General features: G+C 42.8%; 2 protein-coding genes across 5 annotated transcripts in view; one reads left to right on the top strand and one right to left on the bottom strand.

Moving 5' to 3' along the window:
* cdk19 (cyclin dependent kinase 19) overlaps positions 1-617 on the top strand; it is a 272,731-nt gene extending 272,114 nt beyond the window's left edge. The window contains exon 14 of the mRNA XM_067985049.1: positions 516-617. Coding sequence (XP_067841150.1) covers positions 516-537 — 22 coding nt within the window. The 3' untranslated portion in view covers positions 538-617. The remainder of the gene's footprint in view (positions 1-515) is intronic.
* A 9,498-nt stretch (positions 618-10,115) lies between these two features.
* Positions 10,116-27,623, bottom strand: part of LOC137322025 (uncharacterized) — a 98,655-nt gene continuing 81,147 nt past the window's right edge. For all 4 annotated transcript variants that reach the window (XM_067985043.1, XM_067985047.1, XM_067985045.1 and 1 more), the window contains 2 exons: positions 23,446-23,612; positions 10,116-10,729 (listed from right to left, as the gene is read on the bottom strand). In XM_067985043.1, the coding sequence (XP_067841144.1) occupies positions 10,616-10,729; positions 23,446-23,612 (281 nt within the window). In that variant the 3' untranslated portion in view covers positions 10,116-10,615. The remainder of the gene's footprint in view (positions 10,730-23,445; positions 23,613-27,623) is intronic.

The raw sequence follows: 27,623 nt of genomic DNA, 5'->3' as shown, positions 1-27,623 counted from the left end.
CACAGGTTAGCCCCCCTGGCACAGTCTTGCAATGAGATGGGGAGGAGGGCAGAAACAGGAGCATAGCTGCAGGCCTGGGGGGGCGGGGGTTTGGAGACCTGATGAAATGTCTCTAGCCCCATTACTCTTTACTGCCTGGGAAAATCTCTCCTCCTTTGTCTACGGTCACCCTATGTGTTCAGTCTTCCTCAATCTACCTTCCCCTTCATCTCCTTCTTGCACTTTATTTTGCCACAGTATCCCCAGGACTTGCTGGCTGCTCTTTGCCGGTAGGAACCTGGCAATTTAATTCTTAAAACGCTCATAATATATTTTCTGAATTATTTTTCCTTAGCAGCTTTCAAAAGTAAAGAGCTGGCCTCCCACCAGCAAAGAGTGGCCAGAGAGCCCGGGAGCACTGAAGGACACACTGTGCAGCTGGAGGACCTACAGTATAACACTGGAATTTTCCATCTCACGAGGCTGGTATAACTGCTTTGTCCTGTGCAAGCTCATTTCCTGTTTGTTCTTTACAGGTGCTGCCTGCCAGTTTGTTGAATAAAACTCCAAGTTGAAGGAGGAAATGTGGTGGCAGGAGAGGGAAGCAACAATGGGCAACCTAAACATGAGAGTATTGAAAGAGAAAAAAATAAAAACAACTTTGCTTTTTAAACAAAAGTTAGTGTTTGTTTTTTTTTTAAAGTTCCTGACCGAAATCAAACTTCCTCCTTTAGACAAGGGGAAATGGTGATTTGGCCAGAGGACTTTTCCAGAGCTGCCACACAGTGAGCTAACAGGTTTTTCCTCTCTTCTGAGATGGAATTTGACTAAGATGAACCTCCCATATACACTGTTGGACTGATCATACTTGGTGTTAGGATTCTTTTGTTGCCCATCACAGCTTTTAAATAAAGGTGATACTGTGTGTATTCCTGTAACAGCATGCAGCTCTACCTGACACACAGTAGAGGCACTGTGATCTCAGAGACAGCAAAATTCCTCTTAAATTTGCTTTCCAGAAATGGAACTCAAAAATACTTAAATAAAACCTGCTAAATTAACTCACTCATAGCTATTTGAAGGAGTTATCTTACAGAGTCCTTACTTAACACAGATCCTGGTGAGTGTTGGTCCATAAGAAAAAATTGTTGATTATTGGGCACTATGTTTGCCCATCACCACAGAATCATAGAAAGTTACGGCACAGAAGGAGGCCATTTGGCCCATCGTGTCCTTGCCGGCCGAAAAAAAGCTATCCATCTTAATCCCAATTTCCAGCATTTGGTCTGTATCTCTAGAGGTTACGGCACTTCAAGTGCACATCTAAGTACTTTTTAAATGAGTTGAGAGTGCCTCTACCACCCTTTCAGGCAGTGAGTTCCAGACCCCCACCACCCTCTGGGTGAAAAAATTCTCCTCAGCTCCCCTCTAATCCTTCTACCAATTACTTTAAATCTATGCCCCCTGGTCACTAACCCCTCAGATAAGGGAAATAGTTCCTCCCTATCCACTCTGTCTAGGCCCCTCATAATTTTATACACCTCAATTAAATCACTCCTCAGCCTCCTCTGTTCCAATGAAAACAACCCCAGCCTATCCAATCGTTCCTCATAGCTAAAATTCTTCAGCCCTGGCAACATCCTCGTAAATCTCCTCTGTACCCACTCGAGTGCAATCACATCCTTCCTGTAATGTGGTGACCAGAACTGTATGCAGTACTCAAGCTGTGGCCTAACTAGTGTTTTATACAGTTCTAGTATAACCTCCCTGCTCTTATATTCTATGCCTCGGCTAATAAAGGAAAGAACCAGCAGGGAGTGGCACATTTTTCCTCTTTTCCTACCCAGCTTCAGCATCAAAGATTCTCTTGGCAGCAACAGCACACCCCAGCGAACTGCCAATTTGCACACAAGGGCCCACAAATGGGAATGAGATAATCAACCAGTTAATTTGTTTTGGTGATGTTGGTTGATAGATGAATGTTGGCCAGATACCAGGGAACTCCTTATTCAACTTCAAAAAAGTGCCATGGGATCTCATATCCAAATGAATAGGCAGATGGGGCCTTGGTTTAATGTGTCATCCAAAAGATGGCACCACCAACAATCACTTACCACCCAAAACACCAATGATGATGACATTGAATAGAAGGGCTAACAGTGAACAAGCATGCCACAATGAGGCAAGAGATACAGGCTCAGTGAATCTCCAATCTACTCTTACACAGATCTTAGAGCTGAAGTACACATCCCAGATAAATTCCCAAGATTTGTCCAAGTATACCCTATAGCTTTGATTTTCTTCATTGGGCTGCATGAGCCACTATATTGAAAGCCTGTTACAAATTGATGAAAGCATACAAGCAGGCCTCCTCGAGTTTCACAACATTCTGTGATCTCATAGAAAATGACAAGTTGCATGCACTACATGGTCTTAGAGATATAATTAATTTTTAAAAAGCATTAGAAAAGTTAGTTAATCTAAAGGAGGAAAAAGTACTGGGACATTCAAAGATCCTGAGAGAAATGGTGGAATAGCACAGGTCCTAGAAATTATAGTTCAGGGTTCTACTGAGAATAGACATGTACTGGAGGACTGTAGAATGGCCAACATAATAACCATCTTCAAAAAGGGAGTCAGAGCTAATCCAGGTAATTACAGGCCAGTTTGTTTAACATTTGCGGTAGAGAAAATTTTAGAGGCTTTAATTAAAGGTAAAATTACTAAATAACTTATTGAAGAGAAAATAATTAGAAGCAGTCAACACAGATTTCAGAAAGGCAGATTGTGCTTAACAAACCTAATTAAGTTCTTTGAGGTGACAGATAAGGTGGATGGGGGAAATATAATGGATGCAGTGTGCATGGACTTGTAGCAAGCCTTTGACAAGGTACTGCACAGGAGACTGGGAGAAGATTAAGCAATATGGAATTAGGGAAAGGGTAGCAAGTTAAATTAAAAACTAGTTGGAAAAGATGAAATGGAAAATAGGAGTTAAGGACAGGTTTTCAGAGTCGTTGGTAGTGGGTTGGGGTTCCCACAGGGTCCTGGGACTGCTTCTGTTCACTGTCAGTGATTTGGATATAGGGCTAGAGGGAGTGGCGTCGGAGTTTGCAGATGCTGCTAAAATAGGAAGCATAGTAAATAATTCTGAGGACCAAAGGAAGCTGCAAGGGAATATTAATAATATGGTGGAATGGGCAAAAAGTGAGAAATGGAATTCAATGTCAGTCAGTGTGAGGTAGAAAAAATGAAAGTAATAATTATACTTTGAATGGGAGAGGTCGAGTACATCAGAAGAGCAGAGGGATTTGGGGGTTTAGGTTCACAAGACATTAAAGGGGCAGTACCTCAAGTGGATAAGACCATAAAAAGTTAATAGAATATTGGGCTTTATAGCAAGAGGTATAGAATAGCTGAGATGGTGAATCTATATAAAACCTTAGTAAAATCAAAGTTGGAGTACCGTGTGCAGCTTTGGGCTCCACACTATAGGAAGGATGTTGAGGCAATTGAAAGGGTGCAGTACAAATTCACTAGGATGCTGCCTGGTATGAGGGAATATGGTATGAAGAAGGATTTTAAAAATTATAGAATCATACAATCAGAATGGTTACAGCACAGGAGGCCATTCAGCCAATCGAGCCCGTGCCGGCTCTTTGTGAGAGCAATGCAGTTAGTCCCATTCCTCCGCTCTTTCCCCGTAGCCTTGCACATTTTTTCCCTTCAAGTATTGATCCAATTCCTTCTTGAAAGCCACGATTGAATCTGCTTCCACCACCCTTTCAGGCAGCGCATTCCAGATCATAACTACTTGTTGCGTAAAAAAGTTTTTCCTCACGTCTCCTTTGGTTCTTTTGCCAATCACCTTAAATCTGAGTCCTCTGGTTCTCGACCCTTCCACCAATGGAAAGAGTTTCTCTTTATTTACTTTATCTAAACCCTTCTAAATTGAGGCTGTTTTCATTAGAACAGAGGCAATCACAAAGTGATTTGATAAAGATGTTTAAAACCAAGAAGGGATGGGATAGGTATAGAGAAACAGATATTTTCCAGTAGTGAAACAGTCTAGAACAAGGGGACATATATGTGTAAGATTAAATGTAAACTATTAAGACAGAGCAGGGAAAACAATTTTACCACAGAGGGTTGGGAGTCTCTGCAATGCACTACCAGAGTTACTGTTTGAAGTAGAGACCATGTCAACATTTAAGAATAGGTTAAATAAGGGTTGAAGAAAGGGGAATAAAGAGAGATGGGAACAGAACGGGCAGATAGGATTAGGACTACCGCTTGTGGTTGGTCCAAACAGCCTGTTTCTGTGTTGTACTTTCTGTGTAATTCTATGTAATGTCTTCACAAGAACAATATCCAGCCTATTCCTTTTTGATTACACTGTCAGCCTCCAAAAGCAACCTGAAATTCCATCTCAATAGTCATTAGTAATTCCTTGCTTGTTTTGATCTGACAAGCATGTCCCTTCATGTAGATAGAAAACCACAGTTGTGTTCTGCCTCAAGCAGAATCCTATTCTGCAGTCTCGGAAGGCTAGCTCTAAGGTGAGTCAATGGTTTTTGGCTTTGATCTCTAAAACCATTACCATTCTTCTCCACCTAGCCTACAACGAAAGGTACTGGAATTAATTATAAATACCATCCATAGCTGCTGCTAAGCTAAATAGTGCAATGTCCGCTTCCTATTATTGAACTGCTTCATTAAGATCTTCTATCTGCACAGTACAGTCCAGCCTCCATACAGATGGGTTCGTATTGCAGCCTGTTGGGTCAGATGCCAAGTCAGTATAATGCTCCTTCCAGATTTCATGAGAATATCCTCATGTGTTTGGTGAAGAGTACTGGATTTTACAACCATTGGCACTAGCCCAAATGAACATTTTTGACCATAATTGACAACAACTTTGAACCATGGAAAAATAATCTAAGATAATTTGTGCGTAATCTTTCATTAGGCCACACATTATCAGCTCACACTTCCAGCAAGTTATAGCGCAAAGACTTGTTGAGCTGAAGGGTTCAGAAAAAAGTCTAACAGGGTGCGCCACCAGATGCCCCGCTATCCTGCAAGATCAGGCCCATTATTTCATCATGTCATTTGGGTAACATTCTGATCTCTGTGTCAGAAGGCTGCGGATTCAAGACTCACTATGGCCAAACACATAATCTAGGCTACTAAGAGACTGCTGAATTGTTGGAGGTGCCATCTTTCAGATGAAATGTTAAAGTAAACCCCTGCCTGCATGTTTAGGTGAATGTAAAAGACGCTATAGCACTATTTGAAGAAGAGCAGGGAGTTCTCCCGGTGTCCTGGCCAACATTCCTCCCTCAACCAACACCACCAAAAACAGGTTATTTGATTATTCATTTAAATTCATTTGAGAATGTGATATAATGCTATATAAATGCAAGTTCTTTTTTTCTATCTACTTAATGACCCTCTTACCATCCTGAAGCATTAAATCAGCAGCTCTCAGTTGCTCCAAAGGGGCTTTGAAAATGCTTTAATGATCTTTTGCTTACACCACCTTCTTCAGTTCAGTTATCTTAGCAGTATCATGCTTAGTGGATGAACCGCCATTAGCACAAACATGTTCACAACAGCAGCTGATGCAAGAAAATCACAGGCCACATCCTCCACTGCCTTATCGATCCTCACAGAGATGCAGTGCTAGGATTCATAGTCAGCAATATCCACCTTGTGGCTGAACACATTTGCATGATTATTGATAGCACACAGAAGCTATCAGCTACTCCAACTTGGTAGTCATCTATCTTTGTAATACCAGCTAAGAGCTGATCTCTTGACGAAGAAGGAAACCAGCAAGTGATGCAAAGTTTCCCAGTGATATTGACCAGCACAATTTGAAAGCTATTCCCAACTATGTGATTAATTCCAGTGTCGCTCTGAACCCTTGCTGATGCCATGTGATTGCAAACCTTGGAAAGGAAGCACAGAGCACCATCTTGGAGGGATTCAAGTCACCTTTCAAGCTCCGGGCTATACAGGGCAATGGGCAGACAGGAAACGGTACAGCAAGACTATACCTAAAGTGACACACCTATGCCTTGAGGGTCCTCCAGTGCTCAGCACATGCAGCTTCTGGAGAACGTGCACAGAAGCCAAGCCAAGACACGTTAAGAAGTGTCTTTGACCAGATTAGGTTAGTTAAGCAAGCCCCAACTTCAGCAGTCATGCCATGGGTCCAGTTTGTATCTGGGTTCGTAAGGACATCACTAGTATGGAAAATAAATATGAAAAATATTCCCAGCCCACGCAAGTGATATTGCTTTGCCAATTCAGATAGAGTTCCATATCTCCAGGCAACCAAGGACACTGAAGTGTTGAATTCATGAATTAAAAATGTGAGGGCTAGTGTAGTAAAGACGGAAAGAATCTGTACCAGTTATTCTAAGGACAAAGACATTATGTACAATTACAATTGATTGGAGTTTTCCTTTCATATTCATCAATGTGTATGTTTACTCTTATATCGGCCGTGGCTGCAAGTATGCATAGCCGAATATGTCCTTTCACATGTAACTATTGTCTCATTATTGTCCGTTTAGACTCCCATCTATGTGTTGTCTGATGATTATTTCGAGCAAAGGTTCTCAACTTGCAACACTGATATGTCTGACAAAGGGCTTATTGTGTCATTTGTAAGTGTGTTACATCAGGCAGGAGTCAGTGAACTCTAACTTTCCAAGAGCAACATCAGGCACAAAATGATATCTTAATTTCTTCATCTTTGAACTCAAAAGGCACAGGTATTATTTTTTTGGGGAGGGCGCATGTTAGCAACACCAACCTGTGCACACAAGGTTGTTTTAATTTCTGATACAATGATCACTAATGGCATGTGTATAGCCTGCCATCTAGGGGTCAGTCAAGTATATTTTGGTATAAAAACAGAAAATGCTGGAAATACTCAGCAAGTAAGGCAGCATCTGTAGAGAAAAAAAGGTTCATGATTCAGGTCAATGACCTTTTAGTTCCATTTCCACATTTTGTCCACTTAGGTGCTTGTGAATTTAATTATGATTCACCAAATGCCTTCACCCATGTAAATCTTGTTAGGATGTAAAGCTCACAAGAGAATACAATCAGCTAATGTTTGCTTACAAGGAAATAAAAGTGTGCAGTGATTTAAAATGGCAATCATTATCACTAAAAAAAATTCAATCTGCTCTTGATCATTTGTGTGTTGATTAAAAAGCTTTTCAGTTTTTTTCTGAAAATATGAAGTGCCTGTTTTTGATATTTAACAGCAAGAAACTGTTGTTAAACAATAATAAAGCAATTATTTCCAAAAATAATCCCTCTTCTGTCATTTTTGCAATACAGTAGAACGTCATTTAGCCAAAGTCCTTGGAATTTATATTGGTGTTATGTTTTAAAATAGACTGAATGAAAATGTTATCTGAGCTATTCTGATGGGTGACAACATTAGGTAATCATAAGCTCGTTTCTTGTCCATCTCTCAGCTCCACCTGCCATCTTGTTTTTTTAAACTGAATTTTCATCTCAGGTAAGTTCATTTTAAATTTAATATATTTTATTTCTAATTTATATACTAATTTAATATTTCCTCCCTCTAGCTTTAAAAAAATTATTCTGCTCTTCCATGCAGTTTCGTCACTCTCATTGGGCCAGCCAATGCTGCTCTCTTTTTGACCCTTTTGTTCGGCCCTACTCTGCCTCTCCCCCTAGTCTTTCAGCAGAGTACATGCGGCTCATGTTCAGGGATCCACCCTGTGGCCCTCTCCAGTTACTTTCAGGTCACTACTGCCATGCCCGATCAGCTGGCCCGGCCTACCCCGATGTATCTTCAGCTCTCCTGCTAGCCCCCATGCTGCTGCTTCTCCCAGCCCTCCAGCCACTAGCAACACTCCCAAGCAAATGACCTACCCTGTTCACTCATCGGCTGTCCTGCTGGGCCCCGCAGTGTTTCTTCAATCAACTACTTCAATCAGCCTGCAAAGCTCCTCCTTCAGCTTACCAGTTGCTGCTCAATATACATCTAAAATTATAGATATACATATAAATAGTTTATATATGATATACGTAAAGCATGACTATATCAAAATCTAAACATCAAGAAATAAATATGCTTAATTTCTATTTGGAGTTTTTATTCAGACCTTTCAACTCTTTTTAGTTTAAAAATCTAACCTGAGAGCTTCCTCTATAACTTTTGATGGTTCTCCCTGCAGTTGTATAAATTAATTTAAAAATGTTCCCAGCCTGCTCCCACCAGGTGTATGATTAATTTTATAATGCCTGCTGCTTTTATCTCAGTAATAAATTTTGCAGCAACTATGTATTATTTCGTCCTTTTATTAAATTTTCTTAAGCGTGTGGATGAAATGCCCACTGCTTCTATTTAATTTATAAATTGAGGGGGAAGCCCACGGCCCACTGCTTTTATTTGAATAATAAACTTTCAAGGGAACGGCTCAGTTCCTCCAACTTCCCACTAATAATAATTTGGTTACTGAACCCTTATTGATCTTGCAGCTAGGTGCATGGGAGAGTTGTGAGCCAGCAGATCATCTGATGAATCAGCCAGTGCACCACAAATGATTCCAGAAGGAATCTTATTTGCTGAAATTGGAGCTGCCATCTGGAAAATTGATATGAAAGGTTCTCAGATAATATTTTTAATTCAGTCTATTCCAAACACCTCAGTACAAATTACAAAGTGCCTTATCGTTAAAACAAAATTCATATGAAAATTTATGTATTCCTCTCAATATTGAACTAAAATAGTGAGGTAAACCTGCCAACTTTATAAATCATTGGTGCGACCGCACTTCGAATACTGTGTATAGTTTTGGTTGCCACAGTACAAAAAGGATGTTGCAGCTACAGAAAGACTATAGAAGAGAGCAACCAGGATGATTGAGGGGATGGAGGGATTGGATTATGAGGAGTGATTATGTAAATTGAGTATGTTCTCACTGGAAAAGAGAAGAGGTGATACAATTGCTGTTCTAAGGATTCTAAACGGACTAGATAATGTAAGACCATGATGAGCTATTTCACCTTGTCCAGAACAGTAGAACCAGAGGACATGGCCTGCGCTAGAATGGGGATAAATTCCATTTATTTCTGTGGAAACAATATTTCAGTGAGCGAGAGGTTAATCTATGGAACTGGCTCCCTTCTAGGGAGATCAGCCCGATCTCCTACCCCCCCCCACCCCGGCCCAGAGATCTCTGACTCCCGATCTCCCCCGCTCCTGGCCCAGAGATCCCCGAATCGCAATCTCCCCCTCCCTCCCGGCCCAGAGATCCCTGACTCCCGATCTCCACCCACCTCCGGCCCAGAGATCCCTGACTCCCAATCTCCCCCCGCTCCCGGCCCAGAGATCTCTGACTCCCGATCTCCCCCGCTCCCGGCCCAGAGATCTCTGACTCCTGATCTCCCCTGCTCCCGGCCCAGAGATCCCCGAATCCCAATCTCCCCCTCCCTCCCGGCCCAGAGATCCCCGACTCCCAATCTCCCCCCACTCCCGGCCCAGAGATCTCTGACTCCCGATCTCCCTCCCTCCTGGCCCAGAGATCCCTGACTCCCAATCTCCCCCCCACTCCCGGCCCAGAGATCTCTGACTCCCGATCTCCCTCCTCCCGGCCCAGAGATCCCTAACTCCCAATCTCCCCCCTTCCCGGCCCAGAGATCCCTGACTCCCGATCTCCCTCCTCCCGGCCCAGAGATCCCTAACTCCCAATCTCCCCCCTTCCCGGCCCAGAGATCCCTGACTCCCGATCTCCCTCCTCCCGGCCCCGACTCCCTCCCTCAAGACTCCAGGCCCCCCAGCCTGATCCTGACCCGTGGCCCCATGTTCTCTCGGCACCCTCCCCGCCATCCCCGACCGGATACCTCGAGTGGCTCGATTTTTCTTCACACCAATCCTCTCTTTGCCCAAGTTGCAATGCCACCCTGGCTCTATTAAATTGAAGTCCGAAGCCCAATATCAGGGACGCCATTCTGGCACAGGGCTTTTACCCTGCGCTCCCTGAATTTCTAGGTTAGTGACTATAAAAGAAGCACAGCCCTTCACATAAACAATAGGGATAGATGTCACATTCCAATCAAAACCAAGGGCTGGTACTGTATTTTCTTTTAACATTCTGTTTATTAATATAAGGCATCCTAGACAGAACAAAATGCAGACATTTCAGTATAATGGATGTAACCTTCCCCTTGATAGTTTTTAATGACTAAACTATCATTGGTACCCGTGGAAAGTCCAGCAGCTGTGGCGGCCCATTGGCTCTGGCAATTTTGTGGTTTGCATTCAGTTGCTTTCGAAATGCCAATTTATGCCATTAATCTGCAACATGGCTGGAGTCCGATTCTATCGGGTGCTGTGCTCCTACTGGATCTCAGTTAATAGTGCAATCAAAACAAAACAACCTTAGTACTGATTCATTCAAATGAAAATTAGACTTCTTTCAGGAAATAACATTTTGGGATACAGTATATGAGTATCAATGGTAGATTCCCATATATAGCACTTCTACAAGTAAAAAAAATCGTAAAATCAGAAGTGCTGTAGTAAGACCACAGCTGGCCGGAAAACCGAAGGGGAGGTGCCTTGTCTCTCTGGCCTACTCTATAGTGTCATTTCTTCAACTGCATCTGCAAGTTTCTGGTACTGCTTCAGTTCATTGTAGATGTGTATGGAGATCCGAACATACAGTTTTCCTCCCAATGCCTTGACTGGCACCTGATTAGACACAAAATGGTCAAAGTGCATAAAACAAATTTTGCCCGTCATAAAAAACAAAATTAGTTTCAATACAGTGTGGGTAGCAAAGACTTTTGAAATCAGTTTTTAAATACCAGCTAAATGCAAAATTGATGTATAATATTCTCTACCTTGATTTGTGTGAATAAACAGAAAATATACAATGGAACAGCAGCATAACCATTTTTTTGAATACAAAGCTGTACCTTGGCTAAAAGAGAAGGGAAGAGGTGACCTATTCCCATGTTAATGAACTAGCTGCTAGAAAGTGCAAAATAAAGGAATAATTTTCCCAACCCTTGTCCCTGGGGAAATTCCATTTTCCCAGATGCAGTCAGGAAGAAGGGATGCGGAGGGGGGCTGAAGTTGGGCTTGCACTTGCAGTAGGCACAGGCCTGACAATCCCATTCAAATGAGGCATAAGACACTATTCCTAGCCTCCTATCTCATTTTCTTGCTGCAACACTGGCTGGGCATCCCAAAGGAAGGGATGCTTAGTGAAACAAGGCACACTGGCATAACTCCAGACTCCTGCCAACCAGAGGGCCTTACAGGGGTCCAGGGGCAGGCAAAGACAGGAGATAAGTGGCTGTTGAACATTTTTAAACCCTCCTGTTGAACATTCACAATGGAGATCAGCAGCCAGAAGGTCCTGATACCTGAACCCCGACATGTAGCTGTGGACAGAGCGGGGGTGGGGGGGGGGTGATGATTTTCCTTGCAGATTTCCCTTCCTCACTATAAGGACTTAAACCAATGCTGCCCTCTAGTGAGAATGATGTGGAGATGCCGGTGATGGACTGGGGTTGACAATTGTAAACAATTTTACAACACCAAGTTATAGTCCAGCAATTTTATTTTAAATTCACAAGCTTTCGGAGGCTTCCCCCTTCGTCAGGTGAACGATATGAAATGAGATCCTCGAAATGAAATCGCATTTATAATTCACAGAACAATGCTTGGTGAGTACAGACAGTTTTTTCAACTGCCCGTTGCCAAGGCAATCAGTGTGCAGACAGACAGGTGTTACCTGCCAGGTCTCACAGAATATACAAATCACCAAAAAAAAAACAAACAAAAAAAAACAGAGATAGAGAGGTAGAAACATAGAAAAGACAGCAACTGACCCGATATATTAAAAACAGATAACATTTGTTCGCTGGTGGGGTAACGTGTATATTTGGGTGATTTGTATATTCTGTGAGACCTGGCAGGTAACACCTGTCTGTCTGCACACTGATTGCCTTGGCAACGGGCAGTTGAAAAAACTGTCTGTACTCACCAAGCATTGTTCTGTGAATTATAAATGCGATTTCATTTCGAGGATTTCATTTTCACATCGTTCACCTGACGAAGGGGGAAGCCTCCGAAAGCTTGTGAATTTAAAATAAAATTGCTGGACTATAACTTGGAGTTGTAAAATTGTTTACTCTAGTGAGAAGGCTGAGAACAGAAGATCATTGTAAGGAGAAGTGCTGGGACAAGCCTGTGTCCTTCACTTCATGTTGGAGGCACTGAAAGATTTTCAACTTAAGGGAAGAATTTAGACCTAGATAACTATTCCTAGATAACTATTGACAAGGTTTAGACCGGCTTCCAGAAGCAGCAAGCCTTTCTTCACTGCAATTTTATGTAGTACACAGCAAGCTACAATGATTCTTGAGTCTCGCTGGGCTGTATTGCAGGGCTCCACAGATTTATCCAGGCATCTAAAAAAACAAGACTTCAGAATACCTACACACTGCTCTGACATTTCTTCTACTGAACTCAATTACATCTGTTACCTTCCTCTGTCTGCACAAGCCTTACTGGCATCATAAGCTATGACTGGAGTGGATAGCCCCGATCGCCAAACAACTATCCTGATACACGGCTCTGAGTCACAAGTGCTGATACGATAGATTGTTGTCATGACAGCTTCCTGGGTATCGGGCATTCATGTGCAGTTTAAGTTGATTGGCAACGCACAGCAGCTGCACATTAATTGAATAACCCTTTCCTGTTTGTAAAATTGGTGGGAGGTTCTCATACGTGGCTTTGAGTACCGTATACATTCCGTCAATTGCTCTTTGCACCTGTCAGAAACCTGCCAGTCAGTAGAATTGGAGGGCTCTCTGCTTCCCTGGTTCCATTAGGAAGTACATGAATTGCATGGCCCTCCTGAATAAAGCATTGATTACCTTCTCGATGCAGTGGTGAGCTACTGCCTGACTAATGTGACAGAAGTCACCAAATGCTGCCTGGAAGACTCCAATGGCAAAGAAATTCAAGGCTGTGGTGACTTTAACTGACAAAGCTGTAGTTCTTCAGACAACAGCGGATCTATCTCAACAGTCTCCGGGGGTAAGTACAGCCTTCTGAGGCACATAGGAATTTATAAAGGAAATACAAAAATAAAAACAGAATGTAAGACTTTAAATTTGGGAATGAATCTGCACAATCTGATTTAATTATCTCCTGGCCTGTAACCCCACTTCACCTGAAGACTATGTTTGGCCTTAACTCCTCATGGGAAATTGTCTATTATGGATGTGCTATATGTGTGTGGTAGGAATTAAATTAAAGGACAGCATCTTGGCGGTACTTCTAACCCATTCCCATCGCAACCAGTCTTTTCCATAGCCTTGATGGTAGAGATCTGGCACTGACAGATAGGGAGGTACATCACATGCTCACTGTCAGCATGGATGCACTATGACTAGCCAGGAATAAATGAAAGGTATCACTCCCACAAATTTCACACCAGATACTGTGGTCAGAGACTGTATGAATTGACTTTTTCTTATGTGATCAGTTTAAGTAACTGACACAAGGAGGGGTCATATTCTGACTAAAACATATAAGCTGATCTACAAAACTAGTAAAAGACAACCAACAGGATTCAGCTGACACCTCAAAAAAAACCTTCATATTTCAGAAAAAAAAGTATGTGAATGCTTGAAGGAGAGTGTGTTGTAACGAGACTGCTTGCCTCAAATGTTAGCTGTGTTTAAGATTTAACACCTGCGGGCTGGATTTCGCAAGATTAGGGAAACCGGCAGCTGAAGTTAGGCAAGAAGGCTGGATCCAACTGGTAAGTACCTTTCCAGGAGAAGCGGGAGTGCTTCCCCCCGGCCGCCCAAGCAAACCTCTCAACCTCCCCTCAATCACCCCCCACCACACGATCAGACCCCCACGGTCAGCTGTCTGCCTCCCACCATGATCTCTCCGACCCCCGATCCACCTCTCTGGCCCCTGATCAATCTCTCCAGGCCTCCCCCACCACGATCTCTCCCCCTTCCTCCCTTCCCTGGCCTGGTGTTACAGGCCTTCCTGCCCGACAGCCTGCCTGCCTGCCTCTCGATCTGGCTGGCTGTGGCCAGGAAACGGAGTCCAAAAATCTAGATCAGGTTCAGCTGTTAATTTCGGCAGGACCTCTGCGAAACCCGTACTTCCGGGATTCCCCCCTGCTCCCTCCCCACCTACCCGTAATTATCGGGACCACTGTCTCATTTCTCACATAGAGCACTTTTATATTTTTCCATTTTGAATCTACCCACGACATTAGACTTACCTAATTTATTCAATCACTATTAACATTTAATAGCTTACCAAATTACTAATTTATTCACTACATTTAAATTTCTCAGTAAATGTCATTGTCACTAAACACATAAACAACTTTCCAGCAATCGCTTCCACACAAACATTAACAATAACATTCTATCAATTTATAGCTTCACCACCTTTTATTGCAAATCAACCCATTTTACTTGTGGGCAACATCACAGGAAATCAAATGGTAATATATTAAAAGTGGTACGTCAACACTCCAGATGCCATACTTTGTTATAGATGCAATACAATATTACGAAACAGTGTGCTTCTCAGTTGCAAACTGAGATTAATGAGCACGTTCCAGTCTCTACAGTGCCCTGACCTTTCAACCTGCTTATGCACTTAGGTAAAGAGTGAAATGATCCCAGCCTGACCTGTAACCAACCCTAGTATCCATTGAAAGAATGCAGAGCAATTACACTTTATGTGGGACACACACCTACACTTCAACAACAGAATGATAAATTGTGCATTAAATCATATAAGGCTTCTGTGCTTGGAAAACAGTGCATTTCTGCCTTATATTAAAAATTTTACCTGCATCAGAGGGTGAAATACTCAATTTATACTCCAATTTTTGTCATAAATATCAAACATTATATTAAATGTATTCATTAAATTCTATTTGTAGTTATGAAAACTGGATTGTGACTTTTGGTGCTCATAAATATCAAAAGATAACAAATGTCCCTATTAATTACTTAAATTGTAATTTTGATTTCATTTGTGATAAGCATTTACCACTCGGTTTAAGCTATAAAGTTCACAATAGCAGTAATACTGCTAAGTATTCCCTTGGCACCTAAACTGCTGTCTTCTGTTGGAAAATTTGTGCAATATAATCATTAAGTTGGAATACAGGGCTTGGTATTGCTGGGCAGTTTCCCTGTAAATTAACATTTATGTTATTCACAAATGACGGAGTATGCAAAATGTATTTTAGCACACAAAATTTCTGGTCAGCAAGTAATCAGTTACAGTGAAAATAACAGCACCCCAGGCCACTCTAACTACATACAAATTAAATAACATCTGTCCGGTGGGTCATCTTCACAGCGTAAGTACAAAAAGACATTACTTTATAGCCTCAATTTTGTGAGGCAGGCAAAAATGAAGCTGCACTGGCTCAGTATGCAGACCCATCTCTGCAGGGAGTCACAGGGCAGATTGTGCTGAATTACATAATATAAGATCGCCACCTATTTTGAATAGGCTATAGATACAGGAAAAGCTTGCCCACAGACCTTTGCTGTAGCACACTTGGCTAGGGGGCACAGAATCCTGCAAAACAGCAGCTTTTAAAGGACCATAGCTGGCCATAAAAGAGGAAGTCATATGGTGGAAGTAAAGTATTGTAGTAAGTACAGCACAGGAGGAGGCCATTCGGCCCATTGTGCCTGTGCCGGCTCTTTGAAAGAACTATCCAATTAGTCCGATTCCCCTGCTCTTTCCCCATAACCCTATAATTTTTTCCCCTTCAAGTATTTATCCAATTCTCTTTTGAAAGTTAGTACTGAATCTGCTTCTACCACCTTTTCAGGCAGTGCATTCCAGATTATTACAACTCGCTGCATTAAAAAAAAGTTTCCTCATGTCGCCTCTGACTCTTTTGCAGATCACCTTAAATCTGTGTCCTCTGGTTACCGACCCTTCTGCCACTGGAAACAGTTTCTCCTTATTTACTCTCTCAAAACCATTCATGATTTTGAACACCTCTATCAAATCTCCCCTTAACCTTCTCTGTTCTAAGGAGAACAACCTCAGTTAGAATGGGCGCTGTTATTTTCACTGTGACCGGATACTTGATCACCAGAAATTTATGTGCTAAAATATATTTTGCATATTCTATGTCATTCTCCAATCTCTCCACATAACTGAAGTCCTTCATCCCTGGTACCATTCTAGTAAACTCTTCTGCACTCTCTCTAAGGCCTCAATTTTTCTTTCCTAAAGTGTGGTGACTAGAATTCAACACAATACCCCAGCTGGGGCCTAACCACTGTTTAATAAAGGTTTAGCATAACTTCCTTGCTTTTGTACTCTAAGCCTCTATTAATAAAGCCCCAGATCCCATATGCTTTTTTTAACAGCCTTCCCAACTTGTCCTGCCACCTTCAAAGATTTGTGTATGTGAACCCCTAGGTCTCTCTGTTCCTGCACTCCCATTAAAATTGTACCATTTAGTTTCTATTTTCTGTCCTCATTCTTCCTACCAAAATGTATCACTTCACACTTCTCTGCATTAAATTTCATCTGCCATGTGTCTGCCCATTTCACCAGTCTGTCTATTTCCTCCTGAAGTCTGTTACTATCCTCCACTTTGTTTACTACATTTCTGAGTTTTGTTTCATCTGCAAACTTTGAAATTATACCCTCTATACCCAAGTCCAGGTCACTAATACATATCAAAAAGAGCAGTAGCCCTAATACAGACCCCTAGGGAACACCATTGTATACTACCCTCCAGTCTGAAAAACAACCGTTCTCCACTACTCTCTGCTTTCTGTCCCTTAGCCAATTTTGTACCCACGCTGCCAATGTCACTTTAATCCCATGGGCGTTAATTTTGCTAACAAGTCTATTATGCGTTACTTTGTCAAATGCCTTTTGAAAGTCCATACATTCATTAACCGCACTACCCTCATCAACACTCTCTGTTACTTCATCAAAGAACTCAATCAAGTTAGTCAAATACGATTTTCCTTTAACAAATCTGTGCTCACTTTCATTTATTAGCCCATACTTTTCCAAGTGCCAATTAATTTTGTCCCAGATTATTGTCTCTAAAAGTTCCCCCACCACCGATGTTAGGCTGACTGACCTGTAATTGCCGGGTTTATCACTGTCCCCTTTTTTTTTGAACAGGGGTGTAATATTTGCAATCCTCCAGTCCTCCGGCACCGTCCCCATATCTAAGCAGGATTGGAAGATTGTGACCACAGCCTCCACTATTTCCATCCTTACTTCCCTCAGTAACCTGGACCAGGTGACTTTTCTACTTTGAGTACTGCCAACCTTTTAAGTGCCTCCTCTTTATCTATTTTTATCCTCTCCAATATCGCTACTACCTCCTCCTTTACTGCTCATCCTTTTCTCTAGTGAAGATGGATGCAAAATATTCGTTTAGTCCCTCAGCCATGCCCTCTGCCTCCAAAAGAAGATCTCCGTTTTTGTCCCTAATCGGTCCCACACTTCCTTTGACTATCCTTTTACTATTTATATGTTTATAAAAGACTTTTGGGTTCCCTTTTATGTTGGCTGCTAATCTATTCTCTTACTCTCTCTTTGCCCCTCTTATTTCCTTTTTTAGATCTCCTCTGTACTTTCTGTATTAAGCTTGGTTCACTACTGTATTATGAACCTCAAATTCATCATAAACCTTTTTCAGTTTCATTTTAATCTCTATATCTTTAATCATCCAGGGAGCTCCAGGTTTGGATGCCCTTCCTTTCCCCCTCGTGGGAATGTGTCTACTCTGTACCTGAACCAACTCCTCTTTGAAGGCCTCCCATTGTTCAATTACTGTTTTACCTACCAATTTCTGATTCCAATCCACCTGGGCAAGATCCCTTTTTAACTCACTAAAATTATCTCGCCTCCAGTTTAGTATTTTCACATTTGATTGTTCCTTGTCCTTTTCCATAACTATTCTAAACCTGATGATATTATGATCACTGTACCCCAAATGCTCCCCCACTGAAACATGCTCCACCTGCCCCACTTCATTCCCCAGAACTAGATCCAGCACTGTTTTCTTCCTGGTTGGGCTGGAAACACACTGTTTCAGAAAGTTCTCTTGTACCCATTTCAGGAATTCCTCCCCCTCTTCACCCTTTACACTGTTACTGTCCCAGTCTATATTGGGATAATTGAAGTCCCCCATTATCTCTACTCTATAGTTCTTGCATCTTTCTATAATTTGCCTGCAAATTTGCTCCTCTATATCCTTCCCACTATTTGGTGGCCTATAGTACATACCCAGTAGCGTAATAGCTCCTCTATTGTTCCTTACTTCTAACCAAATTGATTCTGTCTTTGTCCCTTCAACTACATCATTCCTTTACAGTGCTATAATAGTTTCTTTGATTAATACTGCCATCCCCTCCTTTCTTCTCTTCCCTATTTTTCCTGAATACCTTGCAGCCAGGAATATTAAGTACCCAATCCTCCCATTCTCTGAGCCAGGTCTCTGTTATTGCCACTATATCATAGTTCTATTTGGCGACGTGAGCCTGCAGCTCACCAACCTCATTTACCACATTACGTGCATTTACATACATGCACTCCAATCTCATCTTAGACTGCCTTGTATTTGCCCCCTATCTGATCCCTCCTATTTCTGAACTATTCTTTACTCTAGTGCTACTTGTCCCTCCCAGTCCTCTCAAATGTTTCATCCTGGTGCCCACCCCCCTGCCAAATTAGTTTAAACCCTCCCCCACAGCACCAGTTAACCTCCCCGCTAGGACATTGGTCCCAGCTCTGCTGAGGTGCAACCCGTCCACTTTGAACAGATCCCTCCTGCCCCAGAACTGGTCCCAATGCCCCAGGAATCTGAAGCCCTCCCTCCTGCACCATTGCTCCATCCACGCATTAACCTGTCTTTTCCTACTATTCCTGCACTCACTAGCATGTGGCACTGGGAGTAATCCAGAGATTACTACCTTTGAGGTCCTGCTTTTTAACTTCCTCCCTAGCTTCTGAAACTGTGACTGCAGGACCTCAGCCCTTTTCCTTCCTATATCATTGGTTCCCACATGGACCACAACTTCTGGCTGTTCCCCTTCCCCCCTCAAAATGTTCTGCACCCTCTCAGTGATGTCCTTTACCCTGGCACCAGGGAGGCAACACACCAGGCGAGACTCACATCGGCGGTTGCAGGAACGCCTGTCTATCCCCCTGACTAGCGAATCCCCTTTAACAACTGCATTTCTTTGCCCCCGAGACACCCACGGTGCTGTGGATTTGCTCCTGACTGCACTCCCCCGAGGTGTCAACATCTTCACTGGTATTCAACAATGAATCCCGATTTGTGAGTGCCACACTCCCAGGAGACTCCTGCACTGCCTGCCTGTTCCTCCTAGTCTGTCTGGTGGTCACCCATTCCCTCTCTGCCTGAACTCTCTATAGCTGCAGGGTGACCACTTCCTGAAACGTGCTGTCCAGGAAACTCTTTGCTTTCCGTATGCACTGTAGTGACGCCAGCTGTCCCTCAAGTTCAGAAACTCTGAGCTCGAGCAGTTGGCAGCACTTTATACTCACCGGGTCTCCCACTCCATCAGTTTCACAGCTCACTTTATACTCACCGGGTCTCCCACTCCATCAGTTTCACAGCTCACTTTATACTCACCGGGTCTCCCAGGTCAGTTTCACAGCTCTCTATACTCACCGGGTCTCTCGCTCCGTCAGTTTCAGAGCTCTCTTTATACTCACCGGGTCTCACGCTCTGTTCCCTCTACTGGTCTAAATGTTTGCAATAGCACAGCAACACTGATCCCTTTGATACTGAGGAGTTGGAGCTCCTGTTGCACCAAAAGACGGTGACCCTTTTGGGGGATGTTGGCCACTTTCCACTAAAAGCCCAGGTGCCAGCTTTATGGAGGGTGGTTGCTGACTCAGTTTTTGCAATCATCCAGATCCTACGTACCTGCCCCAAGAGCCATCAGCCCAATTTTCCAACCTGCACCTAATGTATGTGAGCCTTTAGACCACCAGCAGGGCCTTTCAAAATTTACCCTTAGTAAATTGACCAACAGGCCAATACCATGAAAAACTGCAGGAGCAGTTGGTGAATCTTAAGGCCTTGAATTTCCACAGGACTCTCCCACTCTCCTGAAGTAACTTGATGGGACATCTGCAGAACTCCCGGAGAAATGATGTGAATGGCCATATTTTGCTGTTTCTATCATTTCTCCGGCGGTTCTTCCAATCTCCTGCCGGTGAACACCTGTGGAAATTCCAATGACTATTTCTACCCTGTCAGTAAAATGATTGCCCCTCCAGCTTCAAAAACTAGAGTAGCCACAAGTGAATTAGGTGCCCTGCACTGAGAAATAAGCCACATGGATGGTTGAACTGTGTGCAAGGGAGGGAAATTATGTTGTATATGCATATTAAACTTCCCAACAGAGTTTGTAAAATTCAAACTAATCACTAATCGGTACTGTATCATTACATGGAATGCATCTGTTAGATATTAAACAGAAAAACTTGTTTAATCAATGGAAACAAGAAATGGACATGTACAATAACAGTTTACAGGCTGATTTTCCATTGCCTTGCTTCCAAATAGAGCCTGAAAAACGGGTGCAATGCAAAGGAAAAATGGACACAGCAACTGAATAGTATTGCACCTGAACTTCCTCTATGATTTTTCTGGTGCAGCAATGTAAATCACATACAAATAGTTGTTACAGGACTTTGCACACAGAATTCCTCTAATACACTGGGTGCAGATCAGGGACAGACTACCCCCATTAAAACCTGACCCCACTACATCCCAAGCTGCCATTTAGGTGCGCTCTGTCTTAAAGGGACAGGCTGGTATTGTCAAGAATGATCTTCATTTTTGGCGTATGGCTTTAAAAATGGTGTTGCAGCTTCAGAACATGTTCCTGAGTGCTATTAATCTTTTACATGTAGTGATGGAGGCTGTGTTCAGTTCTGTGCTACCCACTCTTCTGCAATACATATTACAGAGAGGGAGGTGCTGGAAGTCTTAACGCGCATCAAGGTAGATGAATCTCCGGGACCTGATGAAATGTATCCCAGGACGTTATGGGAGGTTAGGGAGGAAATTGCGGGTCCCCTAGCAGAGATATTTGAATCATCGACAGCTACAGGTGAGGTGCCTGAAGATTGGAGGGTAGCAAATGTTGTGCCTTTGTTTAAGAAGGGCAGCAGGGAAAAGCCTGGGAACTACAGACCGGTGAGCCTGACATCTGTAGTGGGTAAGTTGTTAGAGGGTATTCTGAGAGACAGGATCTACAGGCATTTGGAGAGGCAGGGACTGATTAGGAACAGTCAGCATGGTTTTGTGAGAGAAAAATCATGTCTCACGAATTTGATTGAGTTTTTTGAAGGGTAACCAAGAAGATAGATGAGGGCTGTGCCGTAGACGTGGTCTACATGGACTTTAGCAAAGCGTTTGACAAGGTACTGCATGGTAGGTTGTTACATAAGGTGAAATCTCACGGGATCCAAGGTGAGGTAGCCAATTGGATACAAAATTGGCTTGAAGATAGAGGGTGGTTGTAGAGGGTTGTTTTTCAAACTGGAGGCCTGTGACCAGCGGTGTGCCTCAGGGATCGGTGCTGGGTCCGCTGTTATTTGTTATTTATATTAATGATTTGGATGAGAATTTAGGAGGCATGGTTAGTAAGTTTGCAGATGACACCAAGATTGGTGGCATTGTGGACAGTGAAGAAGGTTATCTAGGATTGCAACGGGATCTTGATAAATTGGGCCAGTGGGCCGATGAATGGCAGATGGAGTTTAATTTAGATAAATGTGAGGTGATGCATTTTGGTAGATCGAATCGGGCCAGGACCTACTCCGTTAATGGTAGGGCGTTGGGGAGAGTTATAGAACAAAGAGATCTAGGAGTACAGGTTCATAGCTCCTTGAAAGTGGAGTCACAGGTGGATAGGGTGGTGAAGAAGGCATTCAGCATGCTTGATTTCATTGGTCAGAACAATGAATACAGGAGTTGGGATGTCTTGTTGAAGTTGTACAAGACATTAGTAAGGCCACATTTGGAATACTGTGTACAGTTCTGGTCACCCTATTATAGAAAGGATATTATTAAACTAGAAAGAGTGCAGAAAAGATTTACTAGGATGCTACCGGGACTTGATGGTTTGACTTATAGGGAGAGGTTGGATAGACTGAGACTTTCTTCCCTGGAGAGTAGGAGGTTTAGGGGTGATCTTACAGAAGTCTATAAAATAATGAGGGGCATAGATAAGGTAGATAGTCAAAATCTTTTCCCAAAGGTAGGGGAGTCTATAACGAGGGGGCATAGATTTAAGGTGAGAGGGGAGAGATACAAAAGGGTCCAGAGGGGCAATTTTTTCACTCAAATGGTGGTGAGTGTCTGGAACGAGCTGCCAGAGGCAGTAGTAGAGGCGGGTACAATTTTGTCTTTTAAAAAGCATTTGGACAGTTACATGGGTAAGATGGGTATAGAGGGATATGGGCCAAGTGCAGGCAACTGGGACTAGCTTAGTGGTATAAACTGGGCGACATGGACATGTTGGGCCGAAGGGCCTGTTTCCATGTTGTATACTTCTGATTCTATTTGGAGACAGACGTGGAGAAACAACCATATGATCTCTTAATAGCTGCTGAGCCACAAACACTGTTTTCCCAACCGCAGAATCCCTCCTCCCTCGACTGTACAACTGCTCCATCCCACCTGGAATAAAAACCAGCACCCCCTCCTATTCCCGCACCATCTTTCTTCATACCCACACAGTTTCCCTGTTCCTTCACCTACTGGTTAGAACTACTGTGCCACTTTCTTACCAATTTCTTCTAAGGAAGATTGCAGGGGTGCCCAGACAGCTACTGCCATCCAAGCCATGGCACAGTAGCATGATCTCATTCACAGGGGATGGAACCTTTAAATAAACATGAAGACCACTGACATCTAAATTACACTTCTGGCAGGCATAAATTAATTTTTAAAAATACCACTGTTCATCAGATGCTGTCCTGATAAAACTCCTGCACCTGTAAAAGTCAAAGTCCTTCCGGCTCTCCCATTTTACCTGCCCCTTTAACATTGTTGTTGTCTTTAAGACTCAGGCAATGCCTGCATTTCCTTTTTGCTCTAGCCACGTGCCCAACAGTGTGCCTCACTGTGTATCAGTTTGATGATAATTAGGCCCCACAGTAAGTTTGGGTGCTAAGATTGCGCTCTTGGTGCAGTGCACTTCTGTTACACTTCGCCCAAATTGTTCATGGACAGTGCCAGGGGAGGATTAATGGTTCTTACAAGTTTTGTTACATGAAAGTGGGAGAGCAAAAATATTTTTTGCTGGCAATGTGGAAAACAAAACCAGGAATTAGGTGATAAATATAATCATCTACCATACCTCAATGTTATACTGGCTGTAAAGGACATTCTGGATGATCTCTGCTTGTTCATAATTTGCACATCCATCTTTAAGTAGGCATTTTGGGAGTTGAACACACGCCATAGAGCCAAACATTTCTTTTGGGGCCAACAATCCAGTTTTCCAGCGGTTCACTAGTAAATCCACTGAGAAAAGACAAAGTGATTACTTGCATATTTTAATATTAAATGCAAATCAGTTCTATTTCTATGTACACAAAAGGAGATAACAGAAATATAAACAAGCGCTTGTGCACCATAAACAGAAAGGGGAAAAATACTGTAAACATATACTAGAAGAAAAATTATCACTGATTCCTTGCCATAATTTCCATCCTGAACCTTCCACTACAAAGGAAGGGAAGATTAAACTAAATATGCAGTTTGATTTTACATAATCTGAGCTGCAGGATTTAATTAGGCCCCACAGGAAGTTTGGGCGCTAAGGATGTGCTCTTGGTGCAGTGCACTTCTGTTGCACTGCACCGAAATTGCTCCTGGACAGTACCAGGGAGAGGAATCATGGCCCTTACAGGTTTTGTTACATGAAAGTGGGAGAGCAAAAATATTTTATGCTGGCAATGTGGGAAACACAAACAGGAATTATGTGATAATTAATATCTACCATACCTCATTGTTATAGTGGCTCAATTTATTCACATCTTCAGTAGCTGGTTCAGTATTTCTGTATCAATAATTCAGCGACTGTCAGAATCTCAAGTAGTTGGTACAGCAATGGGCCAACTGCTTAACAAGATTATTCACTAATTGACATAGCCATTTTTACTGATGCAAATAATTGTTCTATTACACAACTTTCATCAGTGATGCAGGTCACCAAATTCCACCTTGATTAACCCCATTTTGTAACACAATGATTCGCTACCCAGCTTCTAGTCATAGATGGATTTCTGAAAAACAAGTGGTGGGCTGTTAGGTACGCTTGTATCGTTTATGACTCACTCTTAGCAGATGTCAACATGTGATAAAAAGACCCAAATAATGCAAGAGTATGTAGGCCTGAATTTCATCTGGTTACAAAAATAGGAGGAATATTTACAGCTGTGCAGATAGTGACGCTCCTGGCTCAAGGATAAAAAGCAGCATTACCCAGTTTGAATTCATCTGCCATCTGTCACCAGCAAGAAGATACAATTCTAGAAAGATGCCATGCAAGACCTTGTCAGGCTATGTCAAACCCATCAGTTTTTCCCTTTTCAGAGTAAAGCTACAGGTTAGCAACACAAGAGAATTTTCTTATTTGAATTGGTTTAGAATTTAAAACATTGTTTCTGACACTGACAAAGCAATGGCACAATTCTCCGATATTCTAACATGCTGTTCCTACAGAGTCAAGTTCGTGCCTGAAACTCCCTACTTGATGATTTCTGATTTCAACAATATTGCTGGGGACACTACCTGAATAAATTCTAGCTACCTAGGACTGCGCTTGTGTACAACCTTCTCATGACAGGGACAAAAGTGGCATTGACAGTTATTTTGAGCCTATCACCTTTGCAGCCTACTGTTGAAGTGGGTCTCTGGGGTAGGACATGCATAAGGACTGAAGAGGTTAGAAATACTGGAGGATGGTTAGAAACCATTTTATTTGTCAAGACAACCCATGATTGTGCACCAGCATTGCATGTTCTTTCCCTTGTATTATTATGCGAAGATAAATTGTACAGTTTGAATTAAGTGAATCTGGTCATAACAGCTATTCTGTATTTTCACCTTACTGTGAAATAAATCCACTTAACGATTTGTATCTGGCCTTCTCACCAAGTGTTTGCTTCGTCTGCCTTCAGACAGATTGATGCAAAAGAAACTAATATTGGATCAGGCCAAAAGAGGTACTATTGTTTTCTTTTTAATTCATTCTTGGAAAATTGGAGTAGCTAACAAGGCCAGCATTTATTGCCAATCCCTAGTTGCCCTTGAGAAGGTGGTGAGCTGCCTTCTTGAGCTGCTGCCGTCCATATGGTGAAGGTATTCCCACAGTGCTGTTAGGTAGGGAATTCCAGCATTTCAACCAGCAACAATGAAGGAACTGCGATATATTTCCAAATCAGGATGGTGTGTGACTTGGAGAGGAACTTGGAAGTGATGATTTTCCCATGTGCCTGCTGCCCTTGTCCTTCTAGTGGTATAAGTTGTGGGCTTGGGAGGTGCTGTCGAAGAAGCCTTGGCGACTTGCTGCAGTACATCCTGTAGATGGTACACACTGCAGCCACAGTGCGCTGGTGGTGGAGAGAGCAAATGTTTACAGTGGTGGATGGGCTGCTTTGCCCTGGATGGTGTTGAGCTTCTTGAGTGTTGTTGGAGCTGCACTCATCCAGACCAGTGAAGAGTATTCCATCACACTCCTGACTTGTGCCTTGTAGGTGGTGGAGAATCATAGAATCATAGAAGTTACAACATGGAAACAGGCCCTTCGGCCCAACATGTCCATGCCACCCAGTTTATACCACTAAGCTAGTCCCAGTTGCCTGCACTTGGCCCATATCCCTCTATACCCATCTTACCCATGTAACTGTCCAAATGCTTTTTAAAAGACAAAATTGTACCCGCCTCTACTACTGCCTCTGGCAGCTCGTTCCAGACACTCACCACCCTTTGAGTGAAAAAACTGCCCCTCTGGACCCTTTTGTATCTCTCCCCTCTCACCTTAAATCTATGCCCCCTCGTTATAGACTCCCCTACCTTTGGGAAAAGATTTTGACTATCTACCTTATCTATGCCCCTCATTATTTTATAGACCTCTATAAGATCAACCCTAAACCTCCTACTCTCCAGGGAAGAAAGTCTCAGTCGATCCAACCTCTCCCTATAAGTCAAACCATCAAGTCCCGGTAGCATCCTAGTAAATCTTTTCTGCACTCTTTCTAGTTTAATAATATCCTTTCTATAATAGGGTGACCAGAACTGTACACAGTATTCCAAGTGTGGTCTTGTACAACTTCAACAAGACATCCCAACTCCTGTATTCAATGTTCTGACCAATGAAACCAAGCATGCTGAATGCCTTCTTCACCACCCTATCCACCTGTGACTCCACTTTCAAGGAGCTATGAACCTGTACTCCTAGATCTCTTTGTTCTATAACTCTCCCCAACGCCCTACCATTAACGGAGTAGGTCCTGGCCCGATTTGATCTACCAAAATGCATCACCTCACATTTATCTAAATTAAACTCCATCTGCCATTCATCGGCCCACTGGCCCAATTTATCAAGATCCCGTTGCAATCCTAGATAACCTTCTTCACTGTCCACAATGCCACCAATCTTGGTGTCATCTGCAAACTTACTAACCATGCCTCCTAAATTCTCATCCAAATCATTAATATAAATAACAAATAACAGCGGACCCAGCACCGATCCCTGAGGCACACCGCTGGTCACAGGCCTCCAGTTTGAAAAACAGCCCTCTACAACCACCCTCTGTCTTCTGCCGTCAATCCAATTTTGTATCCAATGGCTACCTCACCTTGGATCCCGTGAGATCTAACCTTATGTAACAACCTACCATGCGGTACCTTGTCAAACGCTTTGCTAAAGTCCATGTAGACCACGTCTACTGCATAGCCCTCATCTATCTTCTTCGTTACCCCTTCAAAAAACTCAATCAAATTTGTGAGACATGATTTTCCTCCCACAAAACCATGCTGACTGTTCCTAATCAGTCCCTGCCTCTCCAAATGCCCGTAGATCCTGTCTCTCAGGATACCCTCTAACAACTTACCCACTACAGATGTCAGGCTCACCGGTCTGTAGTTCCCAGGCTTTTCCCTGCCGCCCTTCTTAAACAAAAGCACAACATTTGCTACCCTCCAATCTTCAGGCACCTCACCTGTAGCTGTCGATGATTCAAATATCTCTGCTAGGGGACCCGCAATTTCCTCCCTAACCTCCCATAACGTCCTGGGATACATTTCATCAGGTCCCGGAGATTAATCTACCTTGATGCGCGTTAAGACTTCCAGCACCTCCCTCGCTGTAATATGTACACTCCTCAAGACATCACTATTTATTTCCCTAACATCCATGCCTTTCTCAACCGTAAATACCGATGCAAAATATTCATTCAGGATCTCACCCATCTCTTGTGGTTCCGCACATAGATGACCTTGTTGATCCTTAAGAGGCCCTACTCTCTC

The sequence above is a fragment of the Heptranchias perlo genome, chromosome 5 (genome assembly GCF_035084215.1).
Source record: "Heptranchias perlo isolate sHepPer1 chromosome 5, sHepPer1.hap1, whole genome shotgun sequence".
Lineage (NCBI taxonomy): Eukaryota > Metazoa > Chordata > Chondrichthyes > Hexanchiformes > Hexanchidae > Heptranchias > Heptranchias perlo.
Note: the sequence above shows the minus strand (reverse complement) of the source record. Positions and strands in the feature narration are given on the sequence as shown.